This window comes from Antedon mediterranea, chromosome 9, assembly GCF_964355755.1.
Source record: "Antedon mediterranea chromosome 9, ecAntMedi1.1, whole genome shotgun sequence".
In the NCBI taxonomy this organism is placed as follows: Eukaryota; Metazoa; Echinodermata; class Crinoidea; order Comatulida; family Antedonidae; genus Antedon; species Antedon mediterranea.
This window is the reverse complement of record NC_092678.1, coordinates 7095406-7113765: the sequence shown is the minus strand read 5'-3', so window position 1 is coordinate 7113765 and position 18360 is coordinate 7095406. Positions and strand designations below refer to the sequence as shown.

At 34.5% G+C, this 18360-nt stretch overlaps 1 protein-coding gene across 1 annotated transcript; it reads left to right on the top strand.

The window, feature by feature from the left end:
• Window positions 1-571: 571 nt before the first annotated feature.
• LOC140059515 (crustacean calcium-binding protein 23-like) lies at window positions 572-18341 on the top strand. The gene is made up of 5 exons (XM_072105443.1): window positions 572-598; window positions 3026-3111; window positions 3719-3902; window positions 16162-16332; window positions 17245-18341. The coding sequence occupies exons 2-5, from the start codon at window positions 3032-3034 to the stop codon at window positions 17341-17343; spliced, it is 534 nt and encodes a 177-aa protein (XP_071961544.1). The 5' UTR covers window positions 572-598; window positions 3026-3031; the 3' UTR covers window positions 17344-18341.
• The last annotated feature ends 19 nt before the right edge of the window (window positions 18342-18360 follow it).

The following is an 18360-nucleotide window of genomic DNA, read 5'->3' as shown; positions in this document are numbered from 1 at the left end:
AGAGAAGCAATGGATTATCCAAAATTTCTTTCGCTTCCATGTCATTGGTCAACTCGTTTGCGTTTCGTCCTAACTTAACAATTTGCATCGCTATTCCCAAGTGTCACTTTCAAAACAATAACAGATTGACATCAATTTATTTAAAAAATTAAATGCGTTTACATTATAATCTACGGGGATTTAAAACAAGCAAGAAGAAATGAAAAACTCCAATAAACCTGCACTTTGAATTATAGGGAAACGACTATATACAGTATCGTTAATTAAACCATCTTCTCTTTAAAATCACCGGTTGACCGAAATTTACGTCACGTTTAGTTGAGTGTACGGCTAGCCATTCATGAGTCAGTGCACGACTTTAGAAATGTTGGATACCAATACGTTTATTTGTATACATGCATTGAAGTCAGTCAAACGATACAGGGGCATTGTGGTAGATTATTTGTTCCTTGAATAATCGTACCAGGTAAGTTTGCTATTACGTCAGGGCTAATTATAGCCCGTATTTAGGAGATTCTAGGCCAAAGATAGACAATTCGGGTGTGCATACTTCCGGTAGGGGTATACAAACATACTGAAGGGACCATTGTTGGAAAAGGTGTGTAGCCTTCATTATAGATCAGGTAGATTGGCATTGTCATATAATATTTACTTATATTCACACACCGATATCTTATGTGTGAACACAAAATCTTTAGACATTATTCATTATAGTTTTGATATTTAGATCGCCGAGCTTCCCCTTGTTAGCAGGGGTAGGCCTCAGCTACCATTCGTTAGGCTAGTGACTGGAGGTCGTGGGTTCGATAAGTTACGCCGGAGTATTCTCAAATGTACAATTATAACCATAAAGTAAAATTACGTCAAAGAGGGCAACGTCTGATCAATTAACTTCTTCGAATATTAGATATTAAATTATCATGATAGAAATTGTAGGCCTACTTTAAAAAAAACATTGCATTTGTAATTCACATAGATCCTATATCGTGAAAGATCGAGCTGATTGGATAGGACTATATTCATTTCATTCATTTATTCTGTAATATTTCGTCATCAATTGTACATATACAGATACAAAGCTCTTAAACCCTATCGTATAGTGTAATATTAATAGCCAATTAAAGCTAGGCCTATACGTTTTGAATGTTGGCAATTAATTAGACCTATTTACCATTGTGAAACTAGGATACAAAAGTACGTTCGACTTTTTCGTCGATTTTATTGGTCAAACAATCTGGAATGCTTTTTGTTAGGACTTGTCTAAACAAACCCACTCCCACGTATAGTTTACAAACCCCATTCCTGATTGCATTTATTGTATGCATTCTCAGGGTAGGCCTTCGTTGTTTGTTCAACAATTGCAAACAGTAGCTCATTTCAAGGAATGCTGGTATTACGTTGTATTGATACTGGTAATAGTTATTGTGTGTGAATAGACATATACAACGGTATTATTATATCTAGTATGAACGTACAACAATGATGATAATAACTAGGCATATGTGCTGTATAAAGGATAGGAGAAAATATTTGGGGAAAAAAATCAGAATAACATTGGAATATATATATTAGGAAGATTGTATTGATCGTTTGAAAATGAAATAAATAAAAGTAGTGGTTAACTCCACAAAAGGTTAAACAAAACTATGTGATGATTAGCTGTTTAGTTTAGTATAATTGTATAATCGATGGTAAAAATGTAAACAATTATCTAGATAACTAGATGCTGCACTCGCAACGCTTGCTTTAATGTGTGTAATGGTTTTCGGAAACCCGAGGCCTATAAAAGGTAATGTCGTAGGCCTACAGCCTGTGCAACCTTTTTTTAAATATCTGGCGTTACAAATGTCTTGCTCTTCAACACTGCACGTATTGATATCGGTATAACAAGCTAGGCGAAATGTCTACCTTAGACCATAATTCCTCGTAAATCCATCTATTATATCAAAACATAGCAATTAATTATCTACTAAATTGAAGACTAATCCAATGGTATTTTTCAATTAAATAAAAATGTTTGCATATCCCTGACATACAACTCTATATAATTAGTGAAGCACGTTTAGAAAGGCTGTAAAGTTATTGTGAATGTAAGAGGATGAGTTGGACGTTGCTATACTGGTTGGCCACACAATAAAACTTTATCAACAAACATTTTCACGACACTATGATATATACAGTTATTGAGTTGAGAAATTTAAATTCGATGACAAATTCCTATCTTATAACTTTATGTACCGGAGCCACCCTTCACATTTATTTTGATAAGGTTCAACTTTTTTTGTTTCATGTGTAGGGTATAAGTTTAAATTACTCAGTAAAATCTCTATATTTCTGTGCACAAAGATTAAAAATGAGAAGCATTAAACAAAATAATACGAAAAATAAAAGAGTCAGAAAAAATAAACTTTTTGTATTATTTTTAACCTAATAGGCCTAATTATGTCTGTAGCTGAGCTATACTGGGCCAGTGTTACCAGTTAGTGAATATACATCCTCTGGATTTGCACATTAATGTAATTCTTTAAACTTGGTTCTCACCAGGGAGCCACACCACAAGACGTAAAACAATGAAAATTAGTTAACCAATCACATGCGATGTATTATTCGAACTGCCGCTTGTCATTGGTCAAATCGGTTGCGTCACGTGCTTGTTGCGTTACGTCTCTATAGTGGGACCTAAGCTTAAGAAAGTACATAAGAAAAAGTAGGCCTACTCTCGAAAAATTACATTGATGTTGTTTTACCGTTTTACAAAAGTGTTTCGTTTGCGACTATCTGTCTGTCCGTCTTATTTTAATGTTCTCACCTCAGACTCAAACATTACTGATAAAAACGTTAGGTGTGTTTTTTCTCTACTGCATGTTCGAATATTTTTTTAATATCATATATCTATTTAGGAAGCGATTATTCATGCATGAGATTCAGTACTTGTTAATATATGGCATACGACACACATTCATGGAAATTTAATTAAAAATAATGGAAGATAATGGACAAATTTAACATATACTTGTTATTATAGTACAATATGGCAGCCGATCAACAGAACCCAGTGCAGCTTATCAGGTCGAGGCTCGTTGAAGCTGGTGGACGCAAGGGACTAATGCAGTAAGTCCATCATAAGACAATATATTAACTTTACTAAAGCTCTGTTTACACTATCAACCTTTATGTGACAAAAAATGTGATGTGCTCACAAACGGACATGATGATGTCATATCATTACCATATTTGAGCATATCACTACCATATATATCACTTTGTTGTGTTTGTGTTTTTTTTTTCGTTTTCTGTCTCAAAATGTCATTTTTTGTTAATGTAATGCGTCCGTATAATATGTTTTATGTTTATGCTTAGGACTACAAAGACAAGCCACTTTGGCTTCTGTGTATCTTAACCCATAAACTTTGTAAAATATTGAATATTGAATAAATGTTGTTGTATTCCATTTATGGATTGAATTGAATATTTGGGCACATCATACCTTATTTTTCAAACTAGTTTGATAGTATATTTAGAGCGACATGATTATTTTCCCTAAGATGTTCAGAAACCATGACTTAAAATATATCTTCCGTATTATTTATTAATAGGAAGCAAATGTTAACGCATTACTTCGGTTTAGGTCTTAACACCTAACACAATAATACCAGGAAAACTAGACTCCTAACTGCAATCCTATGGGGATAATTTAATTCCATCTTTCATATTGCAGTGCTTTTCGCCAGATGGACCGCAACAAAGACTTTGAACTCTCTAAAAAAGAGTTTAAAACTGGCCTAGAAAAAATCGGTATAACGGCAACAGTCGGAGAGGAAGCAGTCGAACGAGCATTTAAACTGTTCGACCATGATGACTCGGGGAAGATCGACTACTCGGAATTTGTCGACAGTTTGACGGTAAATTAATATTTTTCTAATTAAATTCATTCCAGCTTTTAACATGTAAAACCTGTTATTTTTCTATCCTTTTCTTTTTTCTCCATTTTCTTTTTTTTTCTCTTTTACTTTTTTCTCTGTTTATCTGTTTGTTTTATAAAATTTAATTAAAAAATTCTGATTATAGATACATGTTTTAATTATTTTAATTAAGATTGTAATGATTATCTTTATTATGCTTTTATATATTTTTTAACACGTTTTGATATCCCTTAAATTGACATACAGCATATGTCATTAAGCCAGAATTGGCTGTCTCGTGTCAAGCAAGATGGGTTATTAAATAATAAATAATAAAATATAAATAAATAATATTTATCAGTCAGTTTGTCTAAAATAAAAGTCGATTTGAATTGTTACAAAGGGCGGAATTAAAACTGTTGGTATACATTCAATATTCAGGCTGATCTCTATCAAGCTTTATGTGACAAAACAAAGCTATGTTCCCATATATAGGGCATATTACCACTATATTTGGGTACATCACACTATTTAAAAAAAACTAATTTTATAGTGTAGACAGAGCTTAAGATTCTGGTTGAATAATGCAATTTGATAAAAAAAAAAAAATATTGAGTATATACTATATATTTTTTTTTTTTTTTTAAACCATATTTAATGAGGGTGATCCATCCAGCTATTGCTGATCATTAGGGACCCTCAGAGGTTCACAAGACAAACATATAAACAAGATGCTCTACATAAACAAAGTCTTATTACAAGTCTTTGGGAGTGGAGTAATTTAGTCCTTAGAAAAAATCCTGACATGTGACAGGACTTCAACCCAGGACCATTGGAGTGGTAGCCAAGCATCATAACCACCAAGCCACAACTCCACTTATTTGGTTTATCTTGGTATTAAATTGTGTTGCTTTGGTTTTTAAAATTAAATAATGTGCCTCTTAGTATATCATGCAAGACACGGATGACTAAACTTAAGATATGCACAACTTATTATAATTTTCCCATCACATAAGCCTTATGGGTTCGATCATCGCGCATCCCCACGGAATCCAGATTTTAGCAAAGCTTCAGTGGGAAATTACACCAAACACATTAAAAACAAATTAACCTACAAACAAACGAGTAAAATGTAGGCCTACAGTCTAAGACGGGTTAATATAACGTTAGAGACCAAGTTCATTACTTATCATTCAATAACGAACTGACATGCCGTAATTATTCTCAACTGTTCAACAACATAGTTGAAAGAGTACACCATTTTGTACAGGGATGTATATTCAAATAGTGGATTTGGTTGGGTATATTTTTAATTAGGATATATGAAAAACTAGAAGACTCGCCTCATGTCGTTACTTTATAAGGAACTATTACCTGAATCTTTCAATCAATTAGTGATATGTATGAATTTCCAAATTTCCACGAAAAACTATCAATACTAGGCCTACAGTATGATATAGGCTTAAAATAATAATAATACAAGGAAAGCTTGGTTCCACTAGGACCTAACAAACATGAACATGACAGTTCGAATAAATCATTGCTTGTGATTGGTCAAATTGCGCTTACGTCTGTGTGGTGCGTCCTACCGAGAACAAACGCAAGAACGTATACGCAACGCAACCGATTTGACCAACACAAACAATGGATTATTCGAACTGTCGCTTGCCACTGGTCAACTATGCGTTCCGCTTAGGTCTTAGTGAGAACCAAGCCTTACAGGCACTAAAGGCTGGTTTCCTGTCGACGTAAGAAGTCGAATTTTGCAACGATTCTTGCGTTTCATACGTTTCTTACGTCTCTTACGAAAGTTGAGAAAAAAATGACGTCGTTGACGTTAATCAAGATCGTGTCGGGCCGCAGAGAAACATCTGTAGTTATGCTGCTCCCGAAAGTTGAAATTTTGGCTGTGAAACACACGTCGTATGCTTACGCCGATTTTAGTGTTGTTACGAAAGTTGAAATTTTTTTCTTACGTCGGTCAGATTTATGACGTATTTGAAACAACATCTGTGATTGGTGTTTCTTTTTAGAGCGGGTTTTATCCTTTTTCGCGCGAAATGTTGAATGTTGTTATTGTACCTGTAGCTACTCAGGTCAGTGCAGCACACCAACATATTATTTTCAGTAGATAGGCTATAGGCCCTAGTATTAGTAATAATATTTAATTAATACTGTACTAATATGAATTGATTTGACCAAAATCTAATCAAACTAGCCTAGGAGCCTAGGCTAGTAATGTACTACTGTATGAATAAAAATATGAATTAATTATCCTGGCCCTCTAGGCCTAGCCTTAAATAGTTTTCAAAATTAAAAAAAGGCAAATCATTTCGGGATTCCTATTATTATTAGACCACCCATGGAACTATTATATTATAGTTCCATGCTAGGCCCTAGGCTAGGCCATAGTACTACCGCAGTAAGATACCCATTATTTACAGGCCTATAATAAGAATAAATTTAACAAAACAATATAAATTATACAAAATCAAGCAAACATTTTTTAAGTTACATAATAATATTATATTGCTTACAAAGGGGCTTTCTATATCTTATCTTGTTGAAAATGTTCATTTTCGTGACGTTTCTACCGATGCTGATTGTTTATTGCACGTTCATAAATAAGAGTATTAGATTTTGATATGAGTTGTAAACTCCCTGATTAGAACATTATTAGGCCTATATTGAAACTACTGTGCATTTGTAAAGTATGTACAACATCGTAAAGTGGGCTAAAATTATAGTAGTAAATACATACAAATGTTATTGTCCGGCTTTATTTCACTATAAGGACATACACATTACGTCATAACTCTTGTCGCTCATTGGTTGCTTGTTACGATTGCGCTTACGTCTCTTGCGAAAGTTGACTTCAAGTCAACTTTCGTAAGAGACGTAAGAAACGTGACGCAAGGGCGTTCATTCAAGCGTAAGATCAAAAATCCCGGTTTCCTGTAAAATCGGAAGAAAACGTCGTAACGCAACAATTGTTAGGTCATCGGTTTCCTGTAAAATCGTTTGTCGTTACCATTTTTCTTACGTTGCGTCGATTTTGTAAATTTTCGATCGTAATCGGTTTCCTGTAAAATCCGCATTTCTTACGACAAATCGACGTAGTCGCAACAAAAGTGATGTTCTTACGTCGACAGGAAACCAGCCTTAACATTCACAACGCATTAAAACAAGGTCATATACATGGCTGCAATCGCGTGCTCAAATTTTAGTTAGTGTTTACCGACCGACCCACCGACCGATATATGAGCTGTAGAGTCGCGTTGCACCAACTGGAATAATATTACACCAAATAAAGAATAATAAAATAATAATAACGTCTTGCTCGCAATTTGAAAGCATGTTATTTCATTAACACGTTGGTAACATTAGGACAATACGATACTGGTGTACAGATATTATGAACTCTGCCTCTTTGTGGATGAATTTCTTAATTAACTGTATTTACCATAATTATGAATAGTGGTTTATTGTGTTCAGACACACGTTGTATATTAATTATGTTTTATCAATTACATTATTGTTAAGAACTGTTGCCATTAGCAATTGAATCGAGAGAAGTCTTTTAATTATGTCTATAATGAATATTCCTAATTGTCAAAACAAAATTCACCGAGTGTTTAATAACCAAACATGGTTGTGAGTGAAATTGTATAGCAGATCTAATACTCTAGGCCTACTAGGGATCATCATGTTAATTCTGTGCGCAATGATGCTTGTTTTGGAGCGTGCTTTCCTGCTCTCCACCTTGACACAGTTTTGGTCGTTTCTAGGCCCAGGCGACGACTACCGACGACAAATAAATTGACATGACCGAACATAGGCCTTCGGCTGTCGCCACAAATCGAGAAGTGTCTAATATTTGTTGGACACTCAGAGCCACAAGTGCATGATGGCTAAACATGGTAGACATGTATCATGATTAGGCCTATAATAGGTGATTTTTGTGAATATGACGTTGGTAATGTTTTTGCCCAAACTTATAACAGTTGTAAAATGTGTGACAAGCATTTGGACATTGTATCACTGAATTTAGGTACAATGAAGAATCGAGTGTACAATTGAAATTACTTTTCTGACCAGTTAAATTCCAGATTATGACGTCCGATTATAAATTCGGCTCTCTGAACTAGGTATTTAAGGCCGATGCACAGTGAACAATTCACATACGCGAGAAGCTTCCACGCGTCAAGCGCTTCTCGTGTAAATGCCCAGTGGGAACAGGTCTTTAGAAGATGGTTTATGACGAGTTTACATTCGCAATACGTCGGGATATTTCTCTTATGTTTATTATGTGTGTATGGGTAGTATCAGCCTGTACCAAAGTCAGCGCCGCAATTTAGTGTAGAGGCCAATTTACACAGACGAGCGGTAATGGTAAGCGGAAAACCACGTAGCTTGTCCCACGTAGAATCTGTATCTATCCTGAGCGGAAACTGCCCGTCCGCTCCACGCTGTGTGTAAATGGTCGACTCATAAGGAATAACATAGATTCTATATTTGTATTACCGTTACCGCTCCTCTCTGTAAATTGGCCTTTAAAGCGTGGTTCCCACTAGCGACGCAACACAGGGACGTAACGCAGCGCAAGTGAATTGACCAATCACAAGCGATGGCTTATTCGCTTGTGATTGCTAACTGTTTATAACTTCGCTCGTCATTGGTTAAAACGCTTGCGTTGCGTTTACGTCTTTGCGTTACGTTCTAAGTGGGAACCAAGCTTAAGCTATGTCTAGGCTACACTATCAAAACTAGTTTAACAAAAAAAGTTTGATGTGCCCAAAAATGGGAGTGATATGCCCAAATATGGTAGTGATATGACATCATTTTTTTTTGTCACGTAAAGCTTATTAGAAGATCAAGTTGGCCTTAATTGATTTAAAAACTAAACAAAAATTATCATAAATACAAATGTTATTCTTGCATTTTAAACTCAGCTTGATAATTTGAATTTTACATTTTACTGACATTAAGGAGAAAATTCGAAGTAAATCCACAATCAATGATTTATGGAGTGCCACTTATAATACACTACATACATACGAGATAATAGATTTTGACATTTACTATAATATGAAATTTTAATATATTATTTCAAATAAAAATACGTGATGGATGACAGAAAATGTTGGGTTCAGCTTGGGTAGCCTTCGTCATCATCATTCCTGAAATGATGACGATAAATGGGGTGTATTCAGACGTATACATACCATTTCAACCTATATCATCGTATGATTTTATGGCATAAAGGCCCATTTACACTAGGGCGATAACGATCGACGATAAATAGATAATTTGCATTCATTCATTCTTTATTTAGCCTTTAAAATCGAAATACATTTAAAGGCCAGGTACTAGTGCGGGCAAAAAATTTCTATTGATCATACATTCCAATAATTATCGATCTATAGTTTCCCCTATGTTTCATAATTTTTGGGATTTTATTTGTGTTACACGAGCTTGTAGAAAACAAGCACTTTCTTATCAGTGGGGGGATAGTTCAAATTACACAGTAAAATCTCTATTCTTTTGTACACAAATTTTGTAAATAGAGAGGCATTTTAAAAAGCTATGAAAAACAAATGGTGTGGTAAAAAATGGTATCAGATGACTAAATATAGGTAATATAATTTGAATATTACATTTCTGGTATTTTTATTCAACTTCAGATTTTTATTTTGATGCTATAGCAAAAATTATCCACCGTATATCCACCATCTTTTTTCACCTTCTAGGGAGTCACCATACATGTTATTACATTAGGTTAACTACCTAACTACTGAAAAAAAGTCTTCCTGGTTTTTAATTTTGAATTTGACCATTTTAAGGGAAATTTATGTTTTTTCGCCTTGATTCCTTTTACAAATACTTGATTTATGTACAATTAACCCGATATTATATTTAAAATTCATGCCTGTACCTGAGCTTTAAAACATAGGTAATAAAACAAGAAATCTAAGGAGGCAATGATAAGCAAAAGCAATCGCTGTAGCTCACAGGCTTGCTTATCCATACCTGAATTAAAGGAAATTTAATTTTTCATCCCAGGATAACCATCTATGCTTACTTTGATGAAAATGATATTTTCACATGTTCAATCAAAAGGTGTCATGATTGGTAATAGCAATAATATCGTGACAATACAACGACTTTATTATTTTTATTGATCATGACGTCATGTGATTGGATTTGTCAAAAATCATTTTTTATCAAAGACAGCATAAATGATTATCCTATAGGCCCTAGTTCTAGAACAAAAACTTTTCCACTTTTTTTTGTTTGATGCAAAAAAAAATGTTTTCTATTTTTCGTCGATCTTTATCGTTCTAGTGTAAATGGGCCTTAAAAGTGTTTGACTCCATCGTTATAATGTAATACAGTAATACAATGGACCTTTATATAGGTCTATGGTAATATCATTCTTCTTTTTATGGCTAATTGAATTTTGATGGTAATTGGATATGTAGGCCTAGGTCATTGTGTTCACGTTTTCTGTGTCTATTGTTAAATTTATTGTATGTAGGTCTACCTAACAAAAGATGACAAATATTATTAATCTCCGAAATTGTGTTATTTCTTTTTGTTGACGGCTTTGATTACAGAACAAATTTGTACACGTTAGGATATTTATGCTATGGCGGTGAGTGTGCAACAACGATTTTAAACGTTCAGTAGCCTATACAGTGTACAAAAATGAAAATTCGTAACTGAATCACATAAATGTTGCCACCATGTGTCCATAGAGGGTTTAGAGTTTAGGTAAATTAGGCCAAAATAATAATAAGAAACGTGACAACTCAAGAAAGAAGATAGAAAGTGGTTAAATAAAACACGTGGAAAACTTTGATCGATAATTATTGAAATGTTTGACCTGCACCTTGCCTTCACGACGGCAATGGTCATTGTAGTTTATGATAAATTAGGCATTAATAATTTGAAAAATGCATCTATCAAACAAAACACCTCCCACGTAATTATTGCATGTTCAATGTTCTTTCTTAATGAACCGTTACCGGTATTGAGTTAGGCCTACACAGCAACACGCTACTGCTTCTTCAAAGAAGTATAAAACCTGACATGCGTGCCCTGGGCAAATCATTCAAGGGGAGTTCCGGTAGCCAGCTTTTATTTTATCTACATGGTACCGTAGTGGGCCCACTTTTAAAATTATAATTCGACAGTGATCGCATTCCATTGTAACGTGGGTAATTTACATACAGGAATAGCCGGTTAAATGTTCAGCGTGAAAGGGCGTTTACAAACAAATAAATGTTAACGTTTGTATACATACCGGTATTGGACAGTTTACAAAACACTTTTGATTGAACTTAAAATGCTGCTAACATCATCTTGTCTTTTTTTTTAAAAACCATATTTAATGAGGGTGATCCATCCAGCTATTGCTGATCATTAGGGACCCTCAGAGTTTCACAAGACAAACATATACACAAGATTCTCTACATAAACAAAGTCTTATTACAAGTCTTTGGGAGTGGAGTAATTTGGTCCTTAGAAAAAATCCTGACATGTGACGGGACTTTAACCCAGGACCCTTGGAGTGGTATAGCCAAGCATCATAACCACCAAGCCACAACTCCATATCGCTGGTTGTAATAGTAATCCCTCCAATCGGCAAGCATTTAATGAAAAGAAATAAACTTACGTTATAACTTACAAATATATTATATATCAATGTTAGATATAGTTGTACAAAAGAATGTTCTTGTTTTTACCAAAAACTTTGAAAAAAAATGCAGCTCTGAACATCATCCTGTCTTCATATCGATAGCTGTGATAGTGGTCCCTCGAATCGGCAAGCATTTGATGAAAATAAATAAATAAACGTTATATACAAAATATTATATAATAATGTTATTGTACAGCATTATGCTGATTGTTTTTACCTAAAATGTTGAAAAATGCAGCTCTGAACATCATCCTGTCTTCATATAGATAGCTGTGATAGTGGTCCCTCGAATCGGAAAGCATTTAATGAAAATAAATAAATAAACGTTATATACAAAATATTATATAATAATGTTATTGTACAACATTATGCTGATTGTTTTTACCTAAAATGTTGAAAAATGCCGCTCTGAACATCATATTGTCGTCATATCGATGGCTGTGACAGTGGTCCCTCCAATCGGCAAGCATTTGATGAAAAATAAATAAATAAACGTTGTATACAAAATATTATATATTAATGTTAGATATAGTTTTACAAAAGAAATAATTAACGTTATATATAAATATAGTTAAAAGTACAAAATGTGTTGATTGTTTTTACCTAAAATGTTGAAAAATGCCGACCTGAACATCATCCTGTCGTCATACCGATGGCTGTGATAGTGGTCCCTCCAATCGGCAAACATTTAATGAAAATAAATAAATAAACGTTATATACAAATATATTATATATTAATGTTACATATAGCTTACAAAAGAAATAAATAACGTTATATACACATATAGTCACAAGTACAAGATTGGTTTTACCTAAAATGTTGAAAAATGCCGCTCTGAACATCATATTGTCGTCATATCGATGGCTGTGATAGTGGTCCCTCGAATCGGCAAACATTTAATGAAAATAAATAAATAAACGTTATATACAAATATATTATTAATGTTAGATATAGCTTACAAAAGAAATGAATAACCTTATATACACATATAGTCACAAGTAGTAGTACAAGATTGGTTTTACCTAAAATGTTGAAAAATGCCGCTCTGAACATCATCTTGTCGTCTTCATATCGATGGCTGTGATAGTAGTCCCTCGAATCGGCAAACATTTAATGAATATTACGGTAAATGTACAAAAGAATGTTGATTGTTTTTACATAAAATGTTGAAAACATCATATTTACTTTTTGTCGGACAGGCTTACATAAAAAAAGAATTACAAGTTGTGTTAAACAATATGATTTATCTTAGTTTTAGTATTACGAATAGTTTGTTGTCATTACTATCAACATTAGTACACAATTCACCTATAATGGGTAAAAGGGGTGTCGAGAATTGAATAATCGTCTTGTAAACTACCATAGTTATTTAGCAGATTATATCATTCGTAAACTCTTAGAGAAAAATACTTTAATTAATTAATATGAAGAAAAAATAGTTTTAGGCGTAAATGAAGTTTAGTTTAGTATGCTTCTCAATTAAATATATTACAGTATATTGACAAATCTTTTATATTAGGCCTATTTCTATAGGTTTTTACAAATGTATTATTTAAACATAACTATTAAGGCATTTGAATGCATTATCCTACAAAAACATTAGAAATAATACAAATTGTGTGTACTTACTTTATTATAAATAATACTTACCAGTTACCAGTAGCAACGCAAAATATATTTGGTAAATGTTTTGTAATAATGTTGAATATTAATATTGAAACACGTAAATTAGAGATTAAAATTATTTTTTAATTATATATTATTGTTACAATTTTCAATTGTTATATCACTATTAATTATTATAATTTTATTATCATCATTAGAATTTATCATATCAAAAAAAAAAATCATATTTAATATTACTATTTAAACTAACGCCCGTTGACAAGTCGATTTCTCTTTTCATTTTCTGCCATTGTTTCCAACTTGTTTATTAATAAATCTAAAGAAGGTCGATGTTCTGGTTTAACTGCTGTAGTGTCCTTTCCGAGTTCAACCATCTGTCTACTTTGAGTTGCTACTCCTAAACATTTGATTACATAACCGATAGCATACACGTCACTCTGTACTGAGTTGCAGGCACCGAAAACGTATTTTTCTGGCGCGACTTCTCGGTTGTCCAAGTGGTATTTAATCAGTTCGGCTGACGATTTGAAGGTTAGCTGGGTATTTCTCCTTGGTTGTTGTAGAGTGCTAGCCATGCCGAAGTCTGAGAGCTTCGCTCTGTAGCAGATACCATCGTGGTTGATGAGGATGTTCCTTGCCGCTACGTCATTATGGAGGATTCCTCGCTGGTGCATGATGTTGAGGGCAATGGTCACCTCTTTCGTTATGGAAATGCAATCGAGCTTACTCAATGACGGCTGTCCAGTTAGCAATACTTTCAGTAATGTTGTACTGGATAGGGTCAGAGTATTTCCAACGAACTCCTGCACCATGCAGCAAAGATTGGCTTGGCGAAAGACGCCTAAGACACGAGGAACTGAAGGTTGGTCACTCATCAACTCCATAACACGAGCTTCTATCAACATTTCGAACCACGCTTCATCAGCATTATCGTACCTCTCCAAAAATGCGGTCTTGACTGCAACTAGATTTCCTGGATACAGAGTCGACGACATCAAGTCAACGCGACCGAAGCTGCCATGACCAAGCTGTACAGGAGTGCTAAGGTTGGATACACTCGATCTAGGCAGGATCTTCCCATGCGGCAGTATTTGATCAAGATGTTTTGATGTGGCATCTCCTTTGTTACCAACGGTTTTTGTTGACGTGGTGGAGTTACTTGTCGAAGAACTATTGTAGCTTCTAGTAGATGACACTGGCCATTGTGATGACGACGATGCTGGTATCTGACCCGGTGATAACGCCGATGCTGGTATCTGACCCGGTGATAACGCCGATGCTGGTATCTGACCCGGTGATAACGCTGTTTGGGAGGACAACGACGCGGATGCACTTATCTGACCAGGCGATGATGTCGAAGATGACCTTGGCCGTACAGACGTTGATTTAGATAGTGATGATGACTTTGATGATAGTGATGCTGTTGAATATCGTGATAGTGAGGTTGACACTGGAACTGCACTCGTTGATGGTTGGATTGATGATAGAGGCGATGAATATGGTGAACTTAAGTTGCTATCCGCTGCTTGGTAACTTGTGATACAAAAAAGGTTTAGTACTGCTACCCAAACCCTTCTAAATAATGACTTTCTTCTTGGTTGGTGTCCTACATCTTGCTGAGATCTACTTAAATTCGAAGCAAGAATAAGCATATTTTATCATAAAGTTATTATCAATTATACAATATAATAAGCATATACTTACGATAACTTGAATATGGGCTACTATTTTTTTAAATTTACGATAATAATGCCCCAGACTCTAATTAGGCCTAGGCCTAGGCCTAGGCCTACTTACAATACAGACTAATTAAAGTTAGGTCTAGCCTAGCTAGAGTAAAAGATGCCTTACTCTACAAACGCACTAACTTACTATAATAGCTATAGGGCCTATGCTAGCCGTAGAGGCAGGATAGGATAGGCATAGCCTACTTAATTATAGGCCACTTACTAGACCGTAACTAAATAGACTAAGCCTAGTTATGCCTAGTTAGCAGTCCCTCATATTATTATTAGGCTTGGCCTAGGCCTATACCTTTTTGTAGCCTTAGACCTCTAGATCCTATTCCTAGCCTACCCTATAATGAGTGGTGGAAATGTAACCACTATTAACACTAGGCTATTAAATTGTATTTGGGCCTACCCTCCAATTATTGGTTTCACCAGGATGTCTGATTGAACAATCGATTTGTTTGCCATTCTTGATCGTCGTCTTGGTAAGTTTAGAATTCGAATGCACGTTTACTTAGCAACACTTTTTTGTGTAAGCACAAATAAAACAACTGGTGGAGAGTCTTGTCTCTTGTCGTTGTCGATTTTTAGGTTGCCGATGCGCTGCTTATATAGATAATCCTGAGCGCGTGTGCGTGTTGTTCGAAGTGCATCTTTTTGTTCTATGCGCGGCGTATAGAACGGTCGATTTGTTCTATCGTTGCCATGATACTCCTTTCGAATTCGAATTCCATCGGTCATTTTTTTATGCAACCAAAGATTGTATAGCGCCGCTAAGTGGCGCAAGATAAATAACTTGCACGCCATTCAGCAGTCGTCGGGCGGACTACATATTGCGTTCCATATTATGTAACTATGATGGCTGATTCACTTAGCTTTCAAAGTTCAATTTTCGCTTTGTGACAAAACAAATTGTTTCGTTCATAACGTGTTTTATATTGTTAATAATCTCAAACAAGTGTTAATTATTTTAAACAATAAAGTTGAACGTTTCTTTATATTAAAGTAAATTAAATAACCAAAAACTTTTACTTATACTGTACTTTTTCAGAGTAATTTAACTTCATCCTCATTTGATCAATCTTTTTAACTCCATTGACTTTACCAGACAAATAACTCTACATTTTGTCTCCTTAGACTATCAAGCAATGCCGGTTGCAAAGTCATCTAACTCATGTACAAATGTTATTCAATTTACAGCTACCTTTAATGTCTGCTGATAGGAGAAAGAAAGTGAGAGAAGTTTTTGCTCGTCTAGATAAAGACGGTAGTGAGTTCTGTACAGAAGAAGACATGAGGAATCAAATGAACAAAGATGAAATGGAGAAGTTTTTCAAAGACTACGACAAACAAGGAGAAGAAGACGGAAAGGTGAGTTTATGTTTGCCCATGTTTGATATATATTTTAGCAACATCATTTAGAATGTACGGATGTATGTAATGTAATTATCTGGGTGGCCACTATACGCTTCCATAAGAATGATATAAACATGACGAAAAGGATCCAGGAACTTTTCATTAGATTAACCCTTTATAAAGGATCTTAGCACGACAAGATCCATAATCTCATCATCTGATCATTCTCTGCGAAATAGTGACAAACATAGTGAAATTCTGGATCTCGTCATGTGATCATCGTTTCTAAAGGATGCAGGTGAGATCCAGGATCTCGTCATGTGATCATCGTTCTTAAAGGATGCAGGTGAGATCCGGGATCTCGTCATGTCATCATCGTTCTAAGGGATGCAGATGAGATCCAGGATCTCGTTATGTGATCATCGTTTCTAAAGGATGCAGGTGAGATCCAGGATCTCGTCATGTGATCATCGTTTCTAAAGGATGCAGGTGAGATCCGGGATCTCGTCATGTCATCCTCGTTCTAAGGGATGCAGATGAGATCCAGGATCTCGTCATGTGATCATCGTTTCTAAAGGATGCAGGTGAGATCCGGGATCTCGTCATGTGATCATCGTTTCTAAAGGATACAGGTGAGATCCGGGATCTCGTCATGTGACCATCGTTTCTAAAGGATGCAGGTGAGATCCGGGATCTCGTCATGTGATCATATTTTCTAAATGATAAAGACATGAGATCCAGAGCATCTCGTCATGTGATCATCTTTTCTAAATGATGTAGACATTAGATCCTGGTTCATTTCATGTGATCATCTTTTTAAAAGGCTGCCATGAGATCCAGGTTCATGCGATCATCTTTCATGTGTGTAATTTAAAAAATGAATTGGCAAATAGAAGTATTGACAACACTGTTCTTATGTTTCCTCAGATATCTTTACAAGAATTTGCCGCGTATTATTGTAAGATTGGCGATAGTATGACCGATGAAGAATTCATGGACAAGATCAAACTTGATTGGCCAGAATGATCTCACACATGCGCAATGAATTACCTAGTTAAAATTTTCTCTTTATCTGATGTAATATTGTATTAAAATCTCATTAACAATAAACTTGGCAAAAAATATAGAATATTTCTATTATAAAACGACAATACTATCGTAAATCAACCAATTTAAAATAATATTATTGAGCTTGGATCAATATGTTTTCTATTTTGGATCAATAACCAGAAATCATTATTATATCCATTTATTTATCTAATAGTAGTATTATACTATAGAAGACTAATAATATTCCTAAGACGTTGCCATGTCAACCACTAAGAATAGAAATAAATATACTTTTTCGATTTGAAATTATATAAATCGTGTTTGGTTTTGACAACGATTTATTATTCCGTAAACAAAAATTATCGAATTTTTAAACTAATCGGCTAATAATTAAATAAAGTGCGCATGATCAGACATTACCAAACAACCAAGTGCCCATCCACAACGCAACAATTTGTCCTTCAGGTCAAAGGTTGAAACTATCACATTAATATCCGATAATAATCCGATTTGAATGAGATAATTATCGGTTAATTTTTCTCGAGCGAAACCTGTTTCTACAGGCAGTTTTACCGGTTAATTTTTGGCTACAGAAACACGCCTAAAATTGACCTACGGTACTGTAGGCCACTTTTAATCATGCCCAAATAGATCTTAAGTTATGGTGATATGAATGGCTAAATTACGAATTAAATATTATTAACACTTCGGACATGTAGTTCGTCTAATTCTATAGCTCTGTGGTAAGTATTATATTGAAGGTTGTGTAATAAAATGGTTGTTTTGTAAACATAATATTCCTTTTCGTTCTATACACGGTACTAATAAAATAAATTAAGAAAAACATTTTACACACGTCCTCAACCCTGTAAAATGAATTAATTATATTTAGCATTTATAATGTATTGACATTTTTGTTTTATCATTATTGTAAGTGTCATTTTTACTATTCTGTGCAAGGTACTAAATAAATTAAAAATAATAACCAAGAAA

Excerpts from the sequence above, each read along its gene's own strand:
- LOC140059515 (XM_072105443.1), top strand. The coding sequence starts at position 3,032 with ATGGCAGCCGATCAACAGAACCCAGTGCAGCTTATCAGGTCGAGGCTC. Across the intron at positions 3,112-3,718 it reads GGACGCAAGGGACTAATGCA|TGCTTTTCGCCAGATGGACC; the intron begins GTAAGTCCATCA and ends TTCATATTGCAG. Across the intron at positions 16,333-17,244 it reads AAGGAGAAGAAGACGGAAAG|ATATCTTTACAAGAATTTGC; the intron begins GTGAGTTTATGT and ends ATGTTTCCTCAG.